At 39.9% G+C, this 25337-nt stretch overlaps 6 protein-coding genes and 1 non-coding gene across 7 annotated transcripts; 4 read left to right on the top strand and 3 right to left on the bottom strand.

Annotated features, from left to right (window-relative positions):
- Positions 1-7531: 7531 nt before the first annotated feature.
- On the top strand, positions 7532-11162 carry BO79DRAFT_262541 (P-loop containing nucleoside triphosphate hydrolase protein; the record flags this gene model as incomplete). Its single annotated transcript, XM_025686598.1, has 10 exons — positions 7532-7553; positions 7613-7807; positions 7858-8290; positions 8323-8747; positions 8808-9146; positions 9212-9268; positions 9460-9481; positions 9539-9654; positions 9758-10382; positions 10481-11162. 10 exons carry the CDS (start codon positions 7532-7534, stop codon positions 11160-11162), a joined length of 2916 nt encoding a protein of 971 aa, XP_025540910.1.
- A 1605-nt stretch (positions 11163-12767) lies between these two features.
- On the top strand, positions 12768-15493 carry BO79DRAFT_192417 (OPT family oligopeptide transporter; the record flags this gene model as incomplete). Its single annotated transcript, XM_025680894.1, has 8 exons — positions 12768-13073; positions 13138-13698; positions 13752-13868; positions 13917-14198; positions 14247-14510; positions 14557-14734; positions 14795-15084; positions 15158-15493. The coding sequence occupies 8 exons, from the start codon at positions 12768-12770 to the stop codon at positions 15491-15493; spliced, it is 2334 nt and encodes a 777-aa protein (XP_025540909.1).
- A 693-nt stretch (positions 15494-16186) lies between these two features.
- On the bottom strand, positions 16187-17020 carry BO79DRAFT_216255 (uncharacterized protein; the record flags this gene model as incomplete). The annotated part of the gene is made up of 2 exons (XM_025683307.1): positions 16187-16578; positions 16657-17020. 2 exons carry the CDS (start codon positions 17018-17020, stop codon positions 16187-16189), a joined length of 756 nt encoding a protein of 251 aa, XP_025540908.1.
- A 1611-nt stretch (positions 17021-18631) lies between these two features.
- BO79DRAFT_253488 (uncharacterized protein) lies at positions 18632-19156 on the bottom strand (the record flags this gene model as incomplete). The annotated part of the gene is made up of 2 exons (XM_025685996.1): positions 18632-18920; positions 18990-19156. 2 exons carry the CDS (start codon positions 19154-19156, stop codon positions 18632-18634), a joined length of 456 nt encoding a protein of 151 aa, XP_025540907.1.
- Positions 19157-19542: 386 nt separating this feature from the next.
- Positions 19543-19615, bottom strand: BO79DRAFT_t91. Its single transcript has one exon. It is a non-coding gene; the product is annotated as a tRNA-Lys (tRNA).
- Positions 19616-21736: 2121 nt separating this feature from the next.
- Positions 21737-22751, top strand: BO79DRAFT_6483 (uncharacterized protein). Its single transcript, XM_025689549.1, has one exon. The coding sequence runs from the start codon at positions 21849-21851 to the stop codon at positions 22446-22448; it is 600 nt and encodes a 199-aa protein (XP_025540906.1). The 5' UTR covers positions 21737-21848; the 3' UTR covers positions 22449-22751.
- Positions 22752-23762: 1011 nt separating this feature from the next.
- BO79DRAFT_216253 (uncharacterized protein) lies at positions 23763-25165 on the top strand (the record flags this gene model as incomplete). The annotated part of the gene is made up of 10 exons (XM_025683306.1): positions 23763-23817; positions 23865-23885; positions 23944-24067; positions 24147-24177; positions 24221-24253; positions 24467-24510; positions 24634-24662; positions 24714-24738; positions 24972-24988; positions 25146-25165. The coding sequence occupies 10 exons, from the start codon at positions 23763-23765 to the stop codon at positions 25163-25165; spliced, it is 399 nt and encodes a 132-aa protein (XP_025540905.1).
- Between the last annotated feature and the right edge of the window lie 172 nt (positions 25166-25337).

Here is a 25337-nt window from a genome sequence, read left to right as displayed (position 1 = left end):
TTTTTAATTTTAATTTTAAGAATATTAAAAAGTATTATAAAATTATCTTATATTCAGTCCTTTAGAAAAAAATCTTTATTTTTTATAATTAATAATAGAATATATCTTTTAATTAGGCTTACTTACAGGCTAGAAAATTATTATTTTAATTTTAAAATAAAAAAAAGGCAGTAGTGTGGAACAGCTTTAAAAAAAATATATTATTTTTAAATAAAATTTTTTATATTTATTATATCTTATATTTATATATATTATAATATCCAGGAGTTAACTACTCCGGGACTAGTTTTATAAATTATTATATTTATAAAAACTGTAAAAATCTAAGATTAATTATTTTTAAATAAATAATTAAATAGATACTGGCTGAAGGGTTAGTACAAATATATTTATATTAAATATTTTCTTATTATTAATTATTTTAAAAGCTGATTTTTAATCAAGATTTTAGAAATTTATAATTTATAATAATTAAGATTTTCTTAATTAAATTTTATAATTTATTATTATCTACTGTTTATTATTTTATATTATTAAATATATTTAATTTTAATAAATAATTAATCTTACTGCTTCAGCACTCTTCTGAAAGTCTTATATATTTAATTAGAAGAGTATTAAAGAGTATTTCTTAAAATTATTAATAAAAATATATATATAATTATTATTAAAATTTTTAGATACAGACTGAATATCTATTACAGTTAACTACTAGATTAATTTTAATTAAAAAGATTTTTTTATTTTAATTAGATATTTTTTAATAGAAGATCTGGATTATCATAAAATTCTGCTAGAATTTTAATTAATATTAAAGATTTATACTGGTAAGAATCTAGCTGTACTAGTTATAGAAGTTTTATAAAAATATTAATTAATTTATTAATTATTAAAAATAACTACTGATAATACAGTTAATAATAATATTATATTCTATATTATTATCTCTAATCTCTGGAATTAATTTAATAATAATTCCTGCTTTAATAAGCTTCTAATAAATTCTAATCTTATAAAAATTATCTAGAATTAGTATTATATTTTATATTTTGCTTATATTATTCAGCTTTTTATTAATATTTTACTTTAGAAATTCTGTATTAAGACTGTTAATAAAAATATTAATTATATTTAAAAGAATAGTAATAAGTAATTTAAAGCTATTTCTAGAATTTTACAGATAATTAAAAAGGTATATATTAGAATATCTTAAAATAATTAAATAAGAAATTTTAGATATTTTTTATAAAAATCTTATATAGAAATTCTCTGTATTATATTATATATTAAAATTTTATAAAAAATACCTGGAGATCTGATTAATTAATTTAAAATTATATTATAAATTCTAATCTTTGGTTATAAATTTAAAAAATAATATAATTTATAAATACTAGTCTTTAATACTGGTGAAAATTTAAGATTATTTAATAATTAAAGATTTAATTAATATATTCTTTTCTTCTTGACTGTAAGACCTGATGAAACTTAATTTATCTAATAATTTATTATATTTTTAAATTATATTAGAAAATTAAGTGCTTTATTTAATACTGGAAGAATAATAATATTAATTATTTATATCTTATCTTAATAGAATAGAAATAGTTAGAATATTTTCTTAAACTTCTATATTTATTTTATTTTTTTATTTTATATCTGTCAGAGAATAGAGGGCTTATAATTTATAAGATTTATAATATTTATAATAATTTATTTAATTATCTTGACTAATCTATTAATTAATTAATATAGAAATAGATATTCTGGAAACTGAAGATTCTTCAGGATTTATAAAAAATATATAAAAAATTTTAAAAATATTATAATTATATTTACAGATCTGAAAATTATTTTTATATAATTATAATTATTCTTAATCCTATATCAAAGCTTAAAAAATTTAAGATAAGTATCTGGTTAAAAGATAATATTAACTAGTATTAATATTATTAAATTATTTTTAAATATATTTTTAATTTTTACTGCCAGCAGAATTTTATTATTAATATATTATTTATTATTTTTAATATATTCTCAGGCCTGGACAAGACTTTTTATAATATTTTAAAATACCAGAAATTTTTATTTTATATAAAGATTTTCGAGGAACTTAAAATCTATCTTAATATTAAAAATATATAAGAAATAATATTCTAGATCTTAAAATAAGCTATATAATATAAATATAATATATTAAATTCTTTCAGGAATAATAAGATATTCTGATATTTTTTTTATTAAAAATTATGTTATAATTAGTTTTTTATTTTTTACTATATAATTAAAGACTTTTTAATAGTTATAACTAATAATATTAGTATTAAGTATTTATTTAATAATTTTTAAGATATCTATTATTATTACCGGAACTGTCTATTTCCAGAGATTATTAAGATATTTATACTTTAGATATATATTAATTATTTTATTATAAGTTAAGAATATTAGAGTATTCTGGATAATTATACTTCAGATCTGATATTTATAATTAATAAAAATAATAATAATAAGCTAATAATAATACTATATATTAATAATAATAAGAATATAGATAATCTTAATAATAATATAAAAAATAAATTATTAGAAAATCTATTTTTATTTAAGTTAATTAATATCACACGTATTCAGATATAGATAGATATTTAAATTATATAATATTTTTACTATCATGACTACTGCTCTAGATAATATAAAGAATAAAATAAATAATAATTATAATTATATTACTAATATTCTAAAGCTGGTATAAATATAATAATATTTTTTTTCTTGGAAGCTGGGACTTTCTGTAAAAGTCTAATATAAAATTTATTTTATTATTTTTACTAGCCAATAATATTAAATATAATTAATAAATAATATATTACTTATAATATCTCATAAATACAGTATTTTATATAATCTTATTCTTGGTGTAATAGTATTGTAAGAAATATATAAAAATTATAAATTAATTTATAATTATTAATTTATCTGTTATACCTGACCTTTCTGACCTGTGGTTAAGGAAGATTAATAACTGCTAAAGTAATTTCTTAACTGTAATCTAATCTTAACTGGATAGTTAAAGAGATTTTTATATTTTAATCTAACCGCTGGTTAACAGTCAGGTTAATGATCAGGTATAACAGTCAGGTATACCCACTCTACTAATAATATTATTATTATAATTATAAAATATCTTTATAGAACTCTTATTTATATTACTTAATAAAATCTAATTATTTACTATATCAGAGATATTTTATATAATAATTATTAGATACTATAAAACCTCTTTTATAAATAAAATTAAAAAGTGCTTCTAATAAAAACTTATTATTATTAAATATCTTTAATATATATAAATATAATTTATTATATTTATACTAATATATATTTAGGAGTAAAATAATACTATATTAATTAAATTTTCTTTATTTTTTATTTTTTATAATTATTTATATAAATAGACAATCTATTATAAATTAGTTATAATTACTAAATCTATTTTTAAAAAATATTATTAAATTCTTTTTCTTTATCTTACAGATCTTTATAAATTATAATAATATTTAGATAAAAAGTAATTTTTCAGTTTATATTATTTTTTCTTTTTTAAATCTTAATATTAAATATATTATAAGATATTAGAAAATTATTCTATATCCAGTCTACCCGGAAAAAATCCTTATTTTTTATAACTAGTAGTAAATAACTACTTTTAACCAGGCTTGTATATAAGGCCAGAAACTATTTTTTTATTTTAATTAAAAAAAAATAATAATAATATAAACTTACTTTTAAGAAAATATATTATTTTTTAATAAAACTTTTTATATTTTTTATATTATATATTTATATATTCTACAGTATCTAATAATTAATAATTTTAGAACTAGTTTTATGAGCTACTATTTTTATAAGAATTATAAAAAATAAATATTCTAGTATATCTCTAAGTATATTATTAAATAAATACTGGATAAAGAATTATTATAAATATATAAATATTAATAATATTTTTATAAATACTAATTCTAGAATCTTATCTTTATATAAAATTCCTGGACTTTTTAGTAGATTATTATTATTAATATCTACTATATTATCTCTAGATTCTAACTGTCTATAATAAAAGAAATTTTTTTAATTAAGTATTATACTTTTTTATTATCTGTTACCTGCTATTTTATATTATTAAATATATTTAATTTAAATAAATAATTAATCTTACTATTCTGGTATTCTTTTAAATATCTATTTTTTTTTATTAGATACAGATTAAAAAATATTTTTTAAAGCTGTTAAAAAAGATATATATTTAATTATTATTAAAGTTTCCAGACAGCAGGTATATATTAATTATAATTAATTATTAAATTAATCTAGATTAAAAAATATTTTTTATTTTAATTAAATACTTTCTAACAGAGAATATAAACTACTATAAGATTTTATTAAATTTCTAATTAATATCTAGATCTCATACTGGTAAGAACCTGGCTGAGATTATCTTAAAGATTTTATAAAAATATTATCTTATTTACTAGCTGTTAAAGGTGACTACTAATAATATTAATAATAATAATATTATATTTAATATTATTATATTTAATATTATTATATTTAATATTATTATATTAGAACTCCAGACTTAATTTAACCAGAATATTTATTTTTATAATATTATAATAAATTCTAATCTTATAAAGATTATTTAAAGTTAGTATTATATTTCCTGTCTAGCTTATATTATTTAGTTTTTTATTAATATCTTTCTTTAAAAACTCTAAATTAAGACTGTAAATAAAGCGGTTAAATATATATAAAAAATTAATAATAAAAAATTAAAGATCTTTTCTGATATCTTCTAAATAATTAAAAAAATATATAATAAAAGTCCTTTATAAAAGACTTCTATAAGATTCTCTAAGAATTATCTATAAAAATCTTATATAAAATATTTTAAAAGTTATTTATAAAAGACTTTTGTAGATAATTTTTATAATTTATTTATTTTCTCTTATCTATTCTTTTAATTCTTGATTATAAATTCAGAAAATTATATATTTTATAAATATAAATTCTTAATACCAGGAGAAGTTTCAGCTTATTTAATAATTAAAATTTATTTCAGTATACTATCTTTTTCTTAACTATAAAATTTAATAAAATTTAATCTATCTTATAATTTATTATATAATTAAATTATATTTAACTATTAAGAGCTTTATCTAGTATTAGAATTATAATAATATTAATTATTTTTATTTTACTTTAATAAAATAAAAGCAGTTAAAATATCTATTTAAACTTTTATATTTTTTTTTTTATTTTCTGTCTATCAGAGAACAGCAGGTCTATAATTTATAAAATTTATAATATTTATAATAATCTTTTTAATTATCTTAACTAGTCTATTAATTAGCTGATATAGAAATAAATATTTTAAAAAAAAATCCTCTAGAGCTTAAAGAATATATATTAAAAATTTTATAAATACTATTATTAAATCTACCAGGCTGAAGACTATATTTATATAATTATAATAATTCTAGATTTTATATTAAAATTTAAAAAATTCAGGAAGAGTATCTGGCTAGATAATAATATTAATTAATATTTTAAATATTAAATTATCTTTAAAAAAATCTTTTATTTTTATTATTAATAGAATTTTACTATTAATATATTATTTTTAGTCTTTAATATACTTTCAAGTCTGGATAAAATCTTTTATAATATTTTAAAATATTAGAAATTTTTATTTTTTATAGCAATATTTAAAGAGCTCAAGATTTATCTTAATATTAAAGATATATAAATTATTAAAGACTGGAATAATAAATTAACTATATTAAAAATTATATATATATTAATAATTATCTAGAAATTACTGGATATTCTAATATCTTTATCTATTAAAAATCTTATTATAATTAGTTTTTTATTTTTTACTGTATGGCTAGAGACTTTCTAATTATTATAATTAATAATATTAATATTAAATATTTTTTTAATAATTTTTAAAATATTTATTACTATTACCAGAGCTGCCTGTATTCTAAAATTATTAAAACTTTTATATTCTAGATATATACTAATTATTTTACTATTACTAAGAAATATTAGAATATTCTTAATAATTTTTCTTTAAATTTTATTATATTTACAGCCAAGAATCAAGAAGATAATAAATTAATAATAATCTTTTATATTAGTAAAAATAAGAATATAAATAATCTTAATAATAATTCTAAAAATAAAATATTATTAAAAAGAAAAGATCTAATTTTTTCTTAATTTAATAATATTATATGTATCTAGATATAAATAAATACTTAAATTATATAATTTTTTTATTATTATAACCACCGACCAGAACAATATAAAAAATAATTTAAATAATAATTAATATATTTTTTTTTAGTAATTTAATTTAAATATATTCAGATTTCTAATATTATCTGTAAAAATTTAATACGGGAGTAACTAGACTGCTGGCTATTAATTAGAAAATTAGATTATTATTAATTAATAATTAATCTAATATTTATTTTAATAATATAATAATTAAAAATATATTACTACTAGTATATTATTCTTGTAAAGACTCTGTATAAATTACTAATTAATTTATAATTATTAATCTTCTGAATATACCTGATCTTTCTAACCGGTAGTTAAAATTAATTAAAGTAATCTCTTAATTATAACCTACCCTTAACTGTACAATTAAAAAGATTCTTATATCTTAACCTAACTGTCAGGTTACGGTTAAGGTTAGGTTAAGGTATAACAGTCAGGTATAACCACTCTAATCAAAGGCTATAAGTTATTAATAGATAATACAGTAATTTTAATAAAGAAAAACCAGGATCTACATACTGTATATAAAAAATAACTTTAAAAGAAGAAGTAATTAAAATAATAGATAATCTTTAAAAAAGATATCTTGATCCAGAAAGTAAGAATTAAATTATAATAATTAAAGAAAATCTAGATAAAAAAAAATAGTATCTTAACTACCTACTCAGGCATCTTCCTGCTGCAGTAAATACTATATAATTAATTACAGAAGAAATCAGTGTTTAAACCTCTGTAATAAGTAATAATATATATACCTTGCTAATAATAATATTATTTGAATAGCTTTATTCTTACTTGCGTTGGGTGTGTAGTAGATAGGTATGTTGTAAGTGGATGACCAGTGCAGGCGGGTGGCCGGCGCGGCCGGGAGTTACGTTAGATTAAATTTAATTTTAAATTTAATTTTAATTTAAGCCCGGAATATGTAGGCCTCAGGGCTATGGAAATAAATATTAAAAAATACTAGATAGAAAGATTTATATATATTCTGTTTAAGTTAACAGGAAAGGCCATGTATCTTACAATGAATATATACATTAGAAGCAGAGTCTAGATGAAGAATAAATAGAATAGTAACTTACAGGCAGCTGGCCAGTCAGCTGTGATACTTATTTATATCTGTTTTTATATAATTATATTTTGCTTTTATTATATTTAGTTATATTAAACTACGATGATGATCTTTCTACGTCGTAGTATGTGTTGTTTTTGTGTGTTTACTACGAGTTTAAGAGATCTGACAGTGCCCGATCAGGACAGGCTCAAAAGGAATGGATTGAGCGCGTCCAGACCCGAGTGACAGCGACGTCCAGCATGCTACGCGACATCAAGTCCATCAAGATGCTCGGACTTTCTCGGGTCCTATTGAGCACCACGTCCGAGCTACGAAAAATTGAGCTCAAAATCTCTGAGCGGTTCCGGAAGCTGCTCATCTGGGAAATTGTTATATGTGCGGAAAGAGGGTCTCCGACTAATGTTACTGAAACTGATCTTCCACAGTTAACGTGCCCACTGAATTCGCTCCTTTCGCAACCTTCGCTGCCTACACCATCATCGCGGTGGCAAAGCACGATAAGACATTACTTTCCAGTCAGGCCTTTACGTCTCTTTCGTTGATCTCCCTCGTTACCAGTCCACTCATCACCTTTGTCCAGGCTGTGCCTTCTGTGCGTCAAGCCATGTCGTGTTATCTTCGCATTGAAGAATACTGCGAAAAAGAGCCCACTGGGCTTGTCACGCATACAGCATCATCCCCTGTGCTCTCACTCACAGATAATGATTGGGACGTGGAGCTGCGATCATTTCAACCAAAATCAGAGTACAGTGCTACGCCTGTCTCTTTCGAGCGAGCTAATGTTGGGTGGGCAAAGGCTGGCGAAAATAAGCTTCACGACATAGTGTCGGATCGGGGGTTACCTTGCTTATTGGACCAGTAGGCTCCGGAAAGTCCACCTTGCTCTGTAGTCTATTGGGTGAAACAGTGATCAAATCTGGGGATGTGCGGGTTGCAGATCATCAAATGGCGTATTGTTCCCAAGTCCCCTTCATCATAAATGATACAGTGCGCCAGAACATTACATTCGGGTCGCCGTTTGATCCAAAATGGTATGAGTTTGCCATATGGGCTTGCGGCCTCAAAGAAGACCTATCAGATATGCCGGGTGGTGATCTTTATCTTGCAGGAACCGATGGCCTTTCACTTAGTGGCGGCCAAAAGCAGCGGGTTGCATTGTGCCGTGCTATCTACTCGAGGAGAAGGCTGGTCATCCTAGATGATGTCTTCAGTGGTCTTGACTCGAACAACATCAGAACTATTTCTACGCGTCTTTTTGGTCCGAATGGATACTTTCGCAGACCTGGGATGACAGTCCTTCTGGCCACTCATACAGGTATGTTGCGGGGCTGGCCTTTTCGAACGCAAAAATTGTTATATGTTGATTGTTGGATAGAACATTTATTTCAATATGCGGACGAAATTGTCGTTCTTGAAGAATGTAGAATTGTGCAGACTGGGTCGTTCGACGATGTGATGCAGCTCAGCAAGCCCGCAAGCACCGAATCCCCAGTGAGCACCGTCGGAACTGCAGACCACACGGCATCCGCGACGCAAGATGGTGATGAGCTGAGCAATACCGCTGCGAAGCCTTCAGCTCCAGACTCTCCGAGCCCTCTGCGACGCGAAGGAACTTGGTCTGTGTACAAATACTATTTTAGGCGTGCTGGTTTCATTCCGTTTGCGACCTGTCTGGCTTTCATTGTTGTGGAAGCAGTCAGTGGAGACTTCACAAGTACGTCCAAAATTATCTATGGTTCTATTTTTCTATCTCCCCAACTGATTCCCGGTCTTCCTTAGCTCTATGGATCCAGTGGTGGGTGGAGGCCAACGAAAGGAGTCCCAACAAAGACGCGGGTATGTATTTAGGAGTGTATGCTGTACTCTTCGTGATACAACTCGTAGGTAATGTGGGTGGATTGTGGTATGTATAATTCTATTATTCACTAGAATTCGGCCGACTACTGAGTAAATAACTTGTGCCCATGACCTTCACAGGCTTTTAGTTATAAATTTAATCAACAATACTGCGTTGAATCTCCATACAGACCTTCTCTCTGCGACGCTCAGGTACGCCTGAGGTTTCTTCTCATATTTCTACATGCTTCCGCTGATCAACCGTGATAGTGCACCGTTCAGGTTCTTCCAGGACACAGAAATAGGGGCTTTGACAAACAGATTCAGTCAAGATATGGAATTGATTGACATGATGCTACCGTTAGTGGCATCTATGTTCTTGACGGGTAATACTCTTTCCCTCACTTTTGCACATTTGCCTTCTATCAAACTATCGAAAAGCGGGTTTGGGAAGGGCTGAGCTTCAGAAGCTAACGCCAACCAACGTAGGACTGGCAAGCTGCGTGGTCAAACTGGTCATTCTTTGCATTGTCAGCAAATATCTAGCAGTTGCAGTCCCAGCGCTTCTGGTCAGTCTCGTCATCCTCCAGAGATACTACCTTCGCACTTCTCGACAGGTGCGACTACTGGATCTGGAAGCCAAGGCGCCCCTTTATACGCATTTCACGGAAGCAGTTCATGGGGTCACCACTCTCCGTGCTTACGGCATGAATCCCTGGTTCCAGGAGAAAATGCACATGCTCCTCGATAAATCACAAAGACCTTTTTATATGCTGTACTGCATACAGCAATGGCTGACCCTTGTTATGGGCCTGATTGTTGCGGCTTTGGCAGTGATTATTGTTGCGATGACAACCTCTTTGGCCGACCAATATAACGGTGCTGCGGTCGGTGTTGCCCTTAGCTTGATCTTAACCTTCAACAGCACCATCTCGAGCACTCTCCGGTCATGGACTAGTCTTGAAACGACCATCGGGGCAGTTTCGCGAGTTCAACAATTTGTGCAAGACACTCCTCGCGAGGCAAACCATGACCTCATGGGGAGCGTAGTTCTGGGAGTATCGGGTCACTCTCAGTTTACAATCGCATTCGAGAATGTAACAGCAGGATACAGGTAAGCTTTCCATTTCTTTAGCCACGCAACATCTGCCTTCAGCCCAATCGCCGGTGTCTCCCTGCTCTCCACACAAAGCTAATAATCCATACCCATAGCCAAGCCAGCCCGCCGGTCCTGAAGAATCTGTCGCTCACCATTCGCCATGGTGAAAAGGTAGCCATCTGCGGAGCATCAGGTAGTGGGAAGTCATCTATAATAATGTCGCTTCTTCGTATGAGCGAGATCCAATCCGGAAAAATATCGATCGGCGGCTGCGACATATCGGAGCTCGAGAGACAAGCTATTCACTCTGCTATCAACGTTATCCCGCAAGACCCGTTTCTGCTCTCCGGCACCGTTCGCTTCAATCTGGATCCGTTCGGAATGGCCACGGATGAACGCATCACTTCTGGGCTCCAGAAGGTGGGTCTTTGGAATCGAATCAGTACCGACGGGGGGCTAGATATGGAAATGTCCAGCATCTCAACCTGGTCACTGGGCGAAAGGCAATTGCTTGCGCTCGCCCGGGCGCTTGTGGTCCCGCGGCCCATTCTCATCCTCGACGAGGCCACTAGTAGCGTCGACCGAGAGACAGAAGCCCTTATGCAAGAAATCATCGAGCAGAATTTTCGCCATCAAACCGTTATTGCTGTCGTTCATCGCTTCGCTTACATCGATCGGTTCGATCGGGTAGTGTTCCTCAAGGATGGGGAGATGCTTGAATGCGACGTGCCGCATGCATTGCTGGGACGGGAATGCAATTTCCGGCAGCTATACCGAGCCTGGGAGAAAGCATAGGTTTAGGTTATGTTATTATTTCATGTGATAACTTTTATTGGACCGATAACAAACCTTGGCAAATAAGTCGCCGCTGTCTGGGGTGCTTAGGGTATCGGTTCTTATCCAGCCAAGAAGTGCGGGTTGGAACTCTGTTCGTATTGGCGATAACGGTTGGGGAAGTGTTTATCGGCAGGCAGATTGCCGCAGGCATTGGCTATCGATAGGATCGTCCCTCAGTGCCATCTGGCTTGGCATCTTATGCCTATTTCTATGTATGGGAAACATGATTGGCTTGCTCTATCTCAAAGTCGGATTAGCCGAAGCAGCCAGGCAGACAGCAGGAGGACAGCCAAGGTGGGGAGTGAAAATCTTTGACAAAAGCAGCATTGTAGGAAGTAGCGACCACGTGGGACACAGCAATTAGGGTCTCCATCGGAACGGCCAGGTTTCGGTCGGAAGTAACCCTGTGTGATGCTCAATGGATCGCTTCTCACTGGATGGATATTCTCCTCGAGAGGGGACTATTGAATGGCGCAAGACCCTATCCTGATGGACAAATGGGTCACTGGTGGTCTGATACAGCACACCTGACCAATTTCAGATTATTTCAGGGATTGAAATTGGCCAGCACACGATGAATCCTGGCTCGAGTGCCTTCGTCCATTTCATTGAACAGGACAAAGGATTGCACCAATCCTCCGCGAGAGAGAAGAGCAGGGACCTGGGTCGCACTGGTGTCGCCACTAGCGCGGGGGTGTGCCACTTCGTTGAATGCATGGATGGCGAGCTGAGGTGTGCTGCAGGAGCTCCGTAGGAGTTCCGACGCCTGAACGGACCCCCTTGGCTCTCTGTTTTCTCTTATCGCGCCCAGCATCGAACTTCCTCTGAACGGGAGGCCGCCTATCATCCCCTCTGCGTATCTGGATGCGCCTGTCACGCCCTAAGCCTTATCAAATGTTCTACCGGGCCCCCTCAATATATGTATGAATCTACTAGAGTGAGGGAAATCAGGGGAGTAATTGATGTACCAGGTACTGGATACCCCTGCACCCCTCGAAAATCAAAAGTGCCACATATTGCTTGGGGCGAAATTGCCGCTACGGAATGGCGTCAGCAGCACACGCGATGGCATCTCCAGCAGCCCTTCAAAGATTTTACAACACGCGCTACAGTTCATTCGGATGTAACCCGGAGAGCCAGGTGATTTCCCGGTAGAATTACATGCTTTCGGTTCATTCCTGCACCAATGGTGACCCGAAGGAGGGTGGACTAGCAGGTCGGTTATCTAAACTCGGTCCTTCGCTAGGTGAGGGGAACGAACGTCAATTGGAGGGTTCGGAGGCGTTCGAGAAGAAGCGAATCCACCGGCGCAGAGGCCGGAGCGTTGTGCATCCAACGACCCTCTCACCAGATTCCCCTAGCCCTGTCGCAGGGCCGCCTCCCAGTCCCTTTTCAGCAAGATGGCTAATCGCCGTGGTTTGTGGTATCATTAATTCACTCGTGGTATGGCTCCAATGGCAATTCACCCTTATCGGGGTAAGACTATAAAAAGACCCCTAGGGACCACCTTGTGGCAATGATCTCTCCTCCTCGTGCCTCTGGAAAAGTGAGCCCCCTGCCAACATGTCTGCAATCACGACCGGTGCAGCCCGAGAGGGTGACGGCGTCTCAATCCCCCACCCAGATGCTGTCGATGAGAAGTCCGCTGTCACGGTGCTCGCTGGCAAAGAAGACCACAAGATCACCGGTGATGAGCTGAGCGGCGAAGAGGATCGCGAGAGCGAAGACGCCATTATCATCACTGGTGCAGACGCTGCCGCTCACCTGCTGCCACTCAGGGATGACTTCGACAGTGCATTGACATTTCGGAGTATCATTCTCGCCTCCGGTCTGGCGTGCTTCCAGGCGGTCATGAACCAAATCTACATGGTAGCACAAGACACCTTAGCCTGTCGTGCAGATGTGTTGACACCCTGCTGACACCTGTCCACAGTTTAAACCTACTGCCGTCACCATTCAAGGAACTTTCATCGTCCTGATCGCTTACTTTGTCGGCAATGCCTGGGCCAGGTTCCTCCCCCGGGGTGATAAGTTTGAAGCTCGTTGGAGGGAGAAGGGTGGTCAGGGAAAGCTTCCATGGCATATTAGGTGGATAAAGTTTGTGAATCCTGGACCGTGGACTCTGAAGGAGCACGCTATTTGCGCTATCACAGCCACATCTGCTTCCAATGCCGCTGCATCCTCGCAGGTGTTTGCGGCGCAGAACCTCTTCTACAATATGCCCTTTAGTGCCGTCACTGTCATCTTCAGCACCATTTCGATCGGTCTGTTCGGTTATGGTCTTTGTGGCATTATGCGACCTATTGCCGTCTGGCATGTTGAGGCGGTCTACTGGAGTACTCTTCCTACTGTCAAGACCCTTCAAGGGTTGCATTGGCAACAAGTCAAGAACTCCAAGCCGCTCCGGTACTTCTGGTATGCCTTTACTGGCATGTCGTTGTATGAGATTATTCCTGCATACATATTCCCGTGGCTTAACTCCGTTTCTATTCCGGTACGTTGTTCATTCCACCTTTGGTGTGTAGGGGGTTACTAACATAGCTCTAGTGTCTAGCTTCCCAGAAAGCAACCGGCAAAAAGGGCGCTGTACTCACCAATGTTTTCGGTGGATCCACTACGAATGAAGGACTGGGTTTATTCTCTCTCAGCTTCGACTGGCAATATGTACGGATCATTAGTCTATCGACAATTCTCAAGGCTGACTTGTCGCAGATCACCTCCTTCCAAACCTCTCTTCCTCTCAAGCTCCAGCTTCACCAGGACATTGGCATCGCCTTCTGCTTCATCATCATGGTAGCCATTTACTACGGAAACGGCTGGAACGCCCGATCCCTTCCATTCATGTCCACGGAGCTTCTCATGGCGAATGGTACTTCGTATCCAGTCTCCAGCGTCTTCCCTGACGGCGTGCTCGACAAATCTGCCTTGGCTACATACGGTATACCCAGACTAACTGGAACATTTGCATATGCTATGTTCATGGCTAACGCTGCTGTAAGTACGCCAGGAATATGTGCAAGCTAATCAGCTAACCTCTTCTAGATCGGAGCCCTCATCATGCACTGTATCATCTTCTGGGGCGGCGATATCAAGCGGGCCTACCAGAGCGCCAAACAAGGTCGCTATGACGATCGTCACCACGAGCACATGGCCAAGCATTACACGGAAACCCCGTGGTGGTGGTACGTTGCGGTGCTTGTCATCAGCTTTGTTCTCGGACTGGTGGTGGTTCTCAAGGAGAACATTACCCTTCCCGCCTGGGCCTACATTGTCTCATTGATTGTCGGCATCATCATCTCGCCTTTCGTGAGTACCCCATAACCAACACTCCCACTCCCACTAACAAAGGCAGAGTACCATCCTCTACTCTCGCTACGGCAACGGAATCGCGACCAACAACCTCTCAAAGATGTTAGCAGGACTGATGCTCCCCGGGCGCCCCGTCGGAAACATGTACTTTGCAGCGTGGTCCCACAACGTCATCTCCAACGCAGTGAACCTATCCAACGACCTGAAGATGGGCGAATATCGTAAGCAGTCATCTCACAAACCCCCATATCCCTAGCACAAAGTCTAACCCATTGCAATAGTAAAAATCCCCCCACGAGTCATGTTCCTCACCCAAATCTACGGCACCATCCTGGGCGGTTTCATCAACTACGCCATCATGATCTCCATCGTGACCGGCAACAAAGCCCTCCTCTCCAACGGCAACGGCAACTCCTCCTGGAGCGGCGCCACCATGCAATCCTACAACACCAACGCCGCCTCCTGGGCTCTTGCCTCCTACCTCTACCGCTCCGGCACTCCCTACGCCATGGTTCCCATCGGTCTAGCCATCGGCGCCGCAGCTGTCGTCGCCCATCGTCTCTTCTACTACGTATGTCCATTCCCCCAATACCCCCATCTTACCAGCCACCCCAACTAACCCATCCATTTGAAAATGTATACAGTTCGTCCCCAAAATCCGCAACTTCGACGTCTCGGAAGTCAACATGCCGCAATTCATCCAATACGCAGGCTACATCCCCTACAACCAATCGCAAACATGCGTACTCTTCAGCTGGGTCCTCTCAGGCCTCTTCGTGCAGTACTATCTGAGGAACTATCATCCGAGGATCTTTAAGGATTACTCGTATTTGATTACGGGTGCGTTTGATGGCGCTAGTTTGACGATTGTGTTTATTTTGTCTTTTGCGGTGTTTGGGGCTGCGGGTGTCGCGCATGATTTTCCCTCTTGGTGGGGGAATAATTCTAATGGGAATTATGATTGGTGTCCTGTTACTTAGGATGTCTTTTTTTTTCCGAGGGAAGAAGTTGTTGGATGGGGTGGGATGGGATGGAATGGGGACGTGGAGGGGAGGGGGAAGGTGTGGATGTTCATAACTCTGCTCTGTCTTTTTTATGTACTAAGTAAATAATGTTATTAGGGGGTGTTGATGAATGAATATATATGGATGGATGACTGAGGTTAGTTGATCGAAAGTAGCATTCTCCTAGATTATGAAATGTTTGTTCTTGTGGAGGTTGAAAGGGTGACATGGGATTATATTATATATTCCTCAGTTGGTTAGTAGTATCTTGTTGACTTAGTCTCGATTTAACATTGAAGGGTATAGATATATAGAGAGTGATGAAATATAAAGATTTATCTGGTGGTTATTTTCTCCTTAATGTCCAGTCCAGAAATAAAGACAGACAGACATGTTAACTCAAACATATCATCTTCACAAAAGGTCCAACTGAGACGGACCAACTCTTCAATTCGAAGATGCATATAACCAAGAAGAATTTCATCTTCAATAGTCCATAATATGTGCAGATTAACAATGTATGAAATTATCTGCATAGTTTCATCCTCGTAGCCGACCCGCGGTACCCTATCCCGACACATAAAAAAGATTATTTAACAGAAAGTACTAAGCAGTACCTCTACGAGGTCCGCTATATGCAAAATTCCCATCCCTAGAAATGCTCATTCATCACCGATACCCCGCCAACTCAGCTTTCGGACCATTATTCGACGGTAATTCCACAGGCGCAGACTGGCCATCTAATTCGCTCGCTGGGGCGGAATATGGTTGCTGGGTCTGACTGTAGGCGTATGCCGAGTATTGAGGACTAGGGTCCTGTGGTTGGAGATGCATCTGTGTCTGTGACTCTGGTCGTTGCTTATTGCGCCGTCGCAGGAAGTAGAAAAGAAGGCCGGCTATTGCTGCGACGCCGGCGACACCGCCAACGACGCCTCCGGCTATTGCGCCCGTGTTGGTGCCTGAACCTGATCCGGAGGATGTTGCTGCTGTGGTTGTTGCTGCTGATGCTGTGGTGGTTGAGGCGGATGTGGATGTGGGGGCTGATGTTACGGATGAGGAGGCTAGGAGGAGTGGTTCCGTATGTTAGGAATGGATCTAAAGGTATCTATCTATCTGTCTTGTAGGGTAAATAAACTCACTTGTTGCGATCAACTGCAAGGCGCTGTAACTGGCATTGCCCGGCGAGTCGGGGCTCAAGCAGCCCACCCAGTCTGTCCCCTTGAGTCTGAAGCCACTCTCGTCCTCAGTGCAGCAGAAATATCCATCGTAGTCGTACATATTCCAGGAGCTATTGGCGCAGGTGGCAGGTTTGATCTCGGAAGTGCAGTCCGTCCAAGTCGGACAGCAGACATTGTTTTGAATCGAGTACTCTTTTCCGGGACATTTAGACCCGGATGGGCAGCAAGCGTGCCAGGTTTCCCATGTTCGTCCGCATCCGACTTCGTCGCTGAGACAGGAGTTATTGCGGCGAATGGCGTAGCCTTGGATTTCCGAGGTAGACATGGTGGTAGTAGGTTTAATGAATGGCACTGGCACTGGCACTGGCACTGGATCTGCGTAGGGGACGGTAAAGGGCCGAGGCAAGGCGCATTCTCGGGGCGGAAAGGATGAGAGAAGAACTTCGAGGAAGTAAGGGGACGAGGCTGATTATTTTGTCGAATGCGCGCGGACCTGCTTGTCAGACGCATCTCGCTTATTCAGCTCCTCGGGTTTGCAAAAAGTGATCCTGATTCCTGGGGGGCCCTTAGCTTGCTCTAGTTTGATTGGGATCATCTGATTTTGGGTAGAGATACGAACGGGCACGGGGCTTGGATGTTTCTGTGCCGATCAGGCTCCACAGTGCGGGATGGAGTGTGTGTTGTTTCGCCAATTTGCAGAGTTTGGCTTTATCTGATAACGGGGGAGTTGCTGTCAATTGCACGTGTATAAATAACTCCGGTCGGCATGATTCATGGTAGTTTAACTAGACGACTGCTGGGTTATGCTGAAGGTGGAGGGTTGGAAATTGGAGTAGATATAGTATGAGTCTGATGGACAGCACACTGCGGAGGAGCGGCAGGGCAGGTAAGCAGAACGTGTGATTTTATCCTCTGGTGTGTGTGTAACTCGAGGTATTGAAGAGTCATCTGCTGTTATACTGCGAACATTTTTGTATTTGCACTTTGTATAATTTTGGGTCCTGCCATTGAGCAATGACCGATCTTTGTTGAGCAGTAATGTTTTCTGCAACGACACAGTTATCTAAGCTTACAACTCGCCGACTCAGTGGGCTAAACAGGCCCCACTTTGAACGATCATGAAGCCAATTATGATCCGAGTTGGAATGGAGGCACGCGAACAGAGAAACACGGCAACATCCCTGGAAAGGGGCCACGTCCGTGCACAATGGGTCGTCCCGCTTTCCCTCGTTTGGCATCGGATTTTCCGAGAAGAGGCTCTTTAATTCTCGCTGGATAGCTGAATCCACCGGCGACAGGCTACCCTTCTCGCTCGTCTCTGATTCATTATACTGGTATGGATGCTGAGTATGAGCGGATAATATGTCCGTTCATCGTAACGTTGGTTGGACAGAGGATGTGTACTCTCAATTCACCTGGTTATATCTCCCTGACGGTTGTGAGTTAATCAAATGCCTGTGCTATAATGGCAGTTTTTCTGGGCGCCGGGATGCCGTGGTAAATGCCAGTCAATAGAGCAGTACGACTTCGAGAAACTGCCGGGAAGCGGTACGGGATGTGGATAAACGGGTATCGACGCAGTCCACTTGCATGTAACTCAGCGTCCCAAGGTGGATCATTCTCTGCTTTGTTGAAGAGCGCTCAAGGACACGATCGGGATATCTGAGCTGGCAGCCCGTATATGCCTCATTCATCCAGGCTACCGATTGCAAACACTTGTTCAACATACTCGTCTCGGTAAAAGGCTGCACCCGGCAGTACGGGTAACATCAGGCTGACTGCAAGGATCTATGTAGATGTTGGTCTCTCACCAGCCGTCTCCTAACCCGGATAGTAACAAGGAATTCGGATGGCGCTATGGATAAGTTGTGATGCATGCCTCGATACCAACTCACAAGGCATAGCCGGGACACAGACCAGCAATGAATGTAGCTGGCTAGGTGGGACGGTCTGAATGACCAGGATATAGACGGTGGCCTGCCTTGGGTCGTGGTACAGGTCTGAGCCTCCACCCTGGGATGGTCAACGTTGGAGCGGGTACTGATGCTGAGTCTGGGGCTGGGATGTGTGCACCTCTGATACGATCGGTGTAACTCGCCTCTGCGTGCTCGAGTGTGAGGAATTCTGTGTCTGTGTTGCTCTTGCACGGCAGCTCGATCTCTGGACTTTCCAAGCTTGGACACTCGCGGATGGTCATTACGGCTGTAGCATTGTCCCCGTTGAGACTACAAGCCTTGCCGCTGGGTGAGCTTGTATAACCACGGGATGGTCGAGACTTCTAGATATTCGGGGACATTGGTCCTGGTTTGTTACACGCATAGGTCCCAAGCTCTTGCGCAATTTGGTAAGTCGGAGCTGGCAGGTAACTGAGTCGGGATACAGCTTGATCACCGAAATGCGTGACGTATGTCCAACCTCCAGAAATGGTCATTCCTTCAGAGACATTGTTATGACAATTCATTGTGACACTGGCTGATGTCGTCATTGTTGGGGCTGTGTATCCTTGAGAAGCTTGTCGATTAGCTGTGGGTGATGTGGGTATGCATTCAGCCGCTGGACTAGGTATGCAGCCTTATGGGGAGGAAAGGGACTGCTACGCCACACAGCGTCAATTCCAGCCACTTGATATCAATACCGATGATGGAAAAAACGTAATATAGTCGCACACATGTCAAAGTGCAAGGATACCCAATAACCTATTTCCGAGTCGACTCCCGTTTGCAGTGTAAGGCTGAGAAGCTACGATGATTGGGTAAGTGGATCAAGTGGAGCCACCGAAGCTTCCGAACCAAAAATTTTCCAGTGGCATCGCCCACCACATGCGAATCTTCAAAATGCAAAAAGAGAAGCCCAACGCGGGGCTCGAACCCGCAGCCTTGAGATTAAGAGTCTCACGCTCTACCGATTGAGCTAGCCGGGCTAGTTCGGTGAAGGAAACATTCTGTACACGGTATAAGAGGGCGACAACAGCTACAATTCGTGCTACGATTACTATCAGATGGTGTGTTTGAGCCTCTTTGCGCTGTTGTCAATAGAAGGTATGGGAAAGGTTGGCGCCTAATGAGTGGCAATCGTAAGGCAGACTTCCATATTGAGCATGGTGGTTACGCCCATCATGAGACAAGCTATCCCGGGCTTCACCAACACTCGTTGTATATATCCGCCGTAAGCATTGGCTATCCCGGGCCTTCCCAACTGACAATCATACCCAGTGAATAGACGCGCTGGAGCGTAGTAGGCTGAGGGACCGTGGTCTGGGATGCAAAAAAGCCGCAGGGTGGACACCATGCGCATGCTCGTCATGCCCGTTGCGCCATTATCGGTCGGACGTTCACAAGGCAGTCCCAAGGGACTGGTACGGTTGCTGTAGCCTCAGAAAGCGAGGGACTTGGTGGACAGTAGTACAGCAAGAACGGAGAGCCGAAACGAGAACGAGCCTCCGAAAAACTGGCGTCACCGCGATAGGACACGAGGTGACGATTTTCTCTCGCGCGCGTCAAGCGAAACGAAAAGATAGAACCGATCGGACGGTCGATCAGTGATGGAAGGCATAGAACCATCAGCACTTGCAGGATGCATGATCTCACGCAGATACCTCGTGGGTTGAACTGTGGCTGTAGCGCCGGAGTGGCAGAAAGGAACGCTCTCGGCCAGTCATCCTGTGGCTGAGGCGCAGCAGGGTATCGAGACACATGGTCTCAATGATTTCATGGCTGCTAGCGTAAGGGGTAGTCTGGGGCTCAGACATCTCCTTATCACGAAGTTGGCGATCATGGGGCTGCTCGTATTGGATCGCTGGGGAAACAGGTTCGAAACACCTATTCTTAGCCGGTCGCGATCGAGGCAAAAATAGAATAGAAGCGATCGAGAGAAAGCCAATATTGTAGGGTACCAACAGAATGGAACCGAACCATCTCTCGTCTCAGATAATGCGGGTCAAAGGAGAGAGCGGCTGCATGGCTAATGAGCATTGGCATGGACATGGGAGAGTTAACGCGTGAAACGGACTACCGCAACGATGGATACTGACCAACAATGGGCGGAGGTGAGATGGGGATGCTGACGGTCCCTGAAAGACGGGCGGATTATGGTGTCATGAACTAGGGGAGTTCGTGTTGAGAGAGCAGAGAGGAGGGAAAGGTGGCTTCTACTGGCGTGCGGCTTAGTTTCTAGACACGAGGAGTCAAGCCACAGTTGGGGCTGGCCACATCTTGAAGAGCACTTCATCGTCGAACTTTAACCCGATGACTCGACCCTTCCCCGACCCTAAAACAGGTATAGTACTCCCCTCCTGGACTGGTTGAGTTGGTCATTGCTAACTGTATTGTGTCTAGTGTGTCCACTCGCCATGACCATCCTGTCCCCGAATGGAGTCACAGGGACTGGTTAGTCTGACAGGAGGGGGTTGCTTGGGACCAAGTTAGGGCCAATCATGAAAGCGGGTGAGGAGCGAACGGGTTGCAACAGCCGCCGGACCAACAACAAACTACAAGTTAAGAGGATCAGCACTGCCTGCTTTGCACCAGCCACACTCCCCATGTCTAGTGCCACTACTTACTACTAAGTACCACTACACACTAGTACTCCCGTACTAGTCCCAAGTCGTCCTGAGGCAGGCTCCCGTTGAGCCTTAGCAGTCACCCGCAGGCTGCCATTCCCTCCACCACAGTTTCTTACTGTTTGCTAAATTCCGAAAAAAGAAATTCAGAATATATTTCCATGTTGCTAAACTTTTTTAGTCTCTCCGCCTGTGACCCATTCGTCATGGCTGCTCCCGGGACCACTGTCTCTCTGCTAACATTCACTGTATGCCAATCATGGATGCCTTCCATCCTCCTCAACTATATAACTTCCCTCTCCACCCCCCCAATTAACCTCCTCTCATTCACTTATTCACTACACACTTCTCTCAACCATCCATATATATAATCCACCACTTGAAGAGACTTCTACATCTCTACTATCCACAACTTCATCGAGCTTAAACGAGTTCAAACTACCCTGCTATAGTCCTCGTGATCCATCCGCCAGTCACGCTGTCGCCCTCCAAGTCTCTCCGTTTCTGGCCCCCCTTCTACTACTCCATTCAGGAGACTCTTCGAATTGAAAGACCTCGTTATTGTACTCGAACGCCCCTCCGTCGTTCAGCAACCATGCCTGCTCCCATCGAGCAGCCCTCCGAGCCCGTCGTGCTCGTGCGCGACCCCGAGGACGATGAGAGCTACGTGATCTCTGCCTACGAAGGCCACGCCGACCACTGCACTCGATGCGCAGACCCGATGACCGCGTACGAAGAGAAGCGCTCGCTCTGCAAGCGTGGTGCCCAGTATGCCCGCGACGTGACCGAATACCTCCGCAGCAAGAACGGAAAGATCTACTCCGTTGTTGACCTTGAGCGCAACCGATCCACCCTGGTCAGGGTGCCCCTGAAGTGCGTCGCTGTTCGCCAGCTGCTCCTAGCAATCGAAAATGGTCTGCGTGTGAACACCAAGGAGGAAGTCACCGCTCGCGAGCGGCCGATAATCAGCCATGAACCAGCCCCTGTCCGCCGGACTGCCACTCAGGAGGATGTGGCCTGCACTGCAATCATTGAGCGAGAGCCACGCTCTCTGAGGCGTCACCGGGTCATTGTCTACACCTCTCCGCGGAGCTCTCCCAGCCGTGGGTCTCTGTATGAGGCCGACGCCGCTGACCGCATTGCGCGTGTCAACCGGTCCTCGCGCATCTACCGGCCGAGCGACTACTACCGCTGAGGGACATGAGCAGAGCTTCTGATGCATTCATTAAGGTTTCACGCATGCGCAATTGTGGATATTTCTGCGGTGCAGACAAGTCACCATTATTATCACCGACCCGGCCCCGTCGCAGCAAAGGCTAGACCAGCCTGCGACACTGGCACGAGCCAGACCCATGTCCGATAGTAGCCAGCTTATCTATGGGTCCTCGGGGATATTTATACCCCGCCTAGAGATTGGCTACATCCTTGTTGGAGGAACTGGATTCCTTGCTTACTGTTCTGTTACCGACCTGCTGTCTGATTCTATCCTATCCTGTTTGGGGTGAAGAAGAGGAAACGAACGAAAGGAACAAAAACAGGCGAAAACACAAAAATCACCCACCAAAAAAAAAAAAAGAAACGAAAGCAAAGGAGGAATTTCCTTCACTGTTGAGCAACCAGGCTTCAATCTGCACACTGCAGCTCTGACTCACTCCTACTCCAAGTGGTCAACGGGCACACCCACCATCCGATGGCTGCAGCTCACCTGCATGCAGTCCGTCCTCCGACCGATGATCCACCCGGATCATCCCCTTCCCCTCATTTGGTCTTTTTCATCGGGGGCTCGAACGAGTTACACCCACTATTTCCTTTGTCTTTGCAATGATTCGTGCTTACGCGTCCAATAAGTGATGCTGTATTTTAATCTGGAATTTATTTGACTATTGCCAAGTGGTCTTTCTGCAAGTCTCACTCTTCTGCAACGTAGCCAACCAACTCTTAACTCCCGTTACTCTGCATGTGCATAGACAGCCTCATTTGTCTGCCTAGTGCCTAGCCAGTAGCCAGTTAGCCACAGAAGTTACTCCGTACTATCCTCTCCTTATACTATCCACTTACTATACCCTCCCTCGGCACTGCGGCTCTATCCCTGTTCCCCCTCCCCTTAGCAGCCAGCCAGCCAGCCTCTAACATCCACCCGCGCAAAGTTTATTTCTCATCGTGCATTTCTTATACCCCGGTACACCGTACATGAACATACATTGCGAGTGAATGAGTGAGTGAGTCATGCCAGTCAATATACCCTATTGGCTCGACCTACTAGTAGACTCTGCACTAATCCTTGCCCCAGATGCATACTACCACTACTCTTCTGAATCTTGAAAATAGCACTGCACATGAAACTCCCACCACAACACAAACAAAAGACCTTGTTTCCACAACATATGTACTAAGCCAGGAGGCTGGTAATTATTACCCATTTAGTTAGCTAGTTAGTTACTAGGTATCGCACCGTTTAAATCCAACCCACTACGCTACGTGGTTCCTCTGTCACTGTACCCTGTGGATCATGGCCCCCACTGCGGGTACTCCACCGGCTCTGGCCTCGACTCGAAGTCTGGGTAGTAGGGTACATAGTGGAGACTGGTATCTATACTTAGTGGGTATGTAGTGTATGCCACAGTGACAGCAAGTGAGTGTCTGTATATGTAGTGGGTGGTAGAGGGTGGGTACTATGTACGTATACGTAGTGAGTAAGATAGTGGTGGTGGTACTTTTGCTTCCGGCCGGATCAGCGGGTGCTAGCCCGGGTGCTAGTATAGTAACTGTTGTGGATCATGTTGATAGTGATACGGATGGGATGCTGTTCCTGTCGTTAGTTAGGTACTTCGGAGGTAGAGTATGGGGCTGTTGGGCAGGTACTGTTACTATCTAGTTACTTACTACTTACTAGTCAGTTAGTGAGAGCTTGCTGTGTCTGTGCTGTACGTAGCTAGCTAGCTAGCTAGCAACAACTACTAAATATAGTTGTCTTCGGCAGTTGAGATGGCTATTACCGGGGTGTGCTAATACCCCTTTGGGTTATTGTGGATAGCTTCAAGCCCAATATCTATTGATCATTGGCAGGTACTAATGTATACGTCTATCGGGGAAGAATAGAGATGGGGTAATTCTCCGAAGAAACCTACTAGGAGCTATAGCACGGCCCGGGGTTAGGCTAGCTCATCATCATCAACATTGCTGGTTTGATTCTGAAACCTGAAACCTGGCTAGTTGGCTAGAGTGGAGAGGTCAAATGCTGTCCAGACTCTGGACTGGTGAGATCGACGTCTGTTATCGGGTGATTTAGCTATGTTATTCATGGGGAGATGTGTCTGTGCGTTAGTCTAGAGTGGTCGGTGATGATCATAATTGTAGATGATAATGGACGGAATAGGTAGGTTGCTGAAGAATGGGGATCCACTTGGATGTACGTATATTCTGTTGGGATAGGATATGTGCATTGAGGTCCATGGGACAGACAACAAGTACGTTATCACACCATCGTAAGTGAGTTTGTAGTATGCTGTCAGACTGTCTGGACACTTGCTTGTGGGTCAATGGTTGGAGAGGCGCTTGTGTTATACTTTATGCTGTGTATTGGGTGGAGAGAGAAGCCGGCAATGGTATCGAGGTAGCATTGAACATAGATATGAGATGTGGCTGGTGACCTTGGAGACAGACGGACAGGTTCCGAGGTGAATTCAGGGCAGCACTATGTGACTGACCACTGTGGTAGCGTAGTATGGGTAAAAGGTACGGAGTACTGGGCTTTCATAGATGCCCTAGGCAGCTAACAAGGAGCACCAGGGTCTATGTAGTAGAATTCGGGTGTATAGGTCCCCAGGTCGCCAGGTTTACCACCTGGCGAGGTCTTATATTATATAAAATTTTAATTAAATTTTATTAAAAGATCTGATAATTACTAGTTAAGATTAAAAAAATCCAACCTGGGGAGTTTTAGTTATAAATTACTATATATGTATCGGGTATTATTTATTCCATTTCTATTTATATATATATATAAATTTATATATATTTATTTATATTATATTAATAAAATATAAAATTACTAGTTACTAATATCTACTAGAAATGATTAGAT

This window comes from Aspergillus costaricaensis, assembly GCF_003184835.1.
Source record: "Aspergillus costaricaensis CBS 115574 unplaced genomic scaffold BO79scaffold_11, whole genome shotgun sequence".
In the NCBI taxonomy this organism is placed as follows: domain Eukaryota; kingdom Fungi; phylum Ascomycota; class Eurotiomycetes; order Eurotiales; family Aspergillaceae; genus Aspergillus; species Aspergillus costaricensis.
This window is presented reverse-complemented; position numbering and strand designations above follow the sequence as displayed.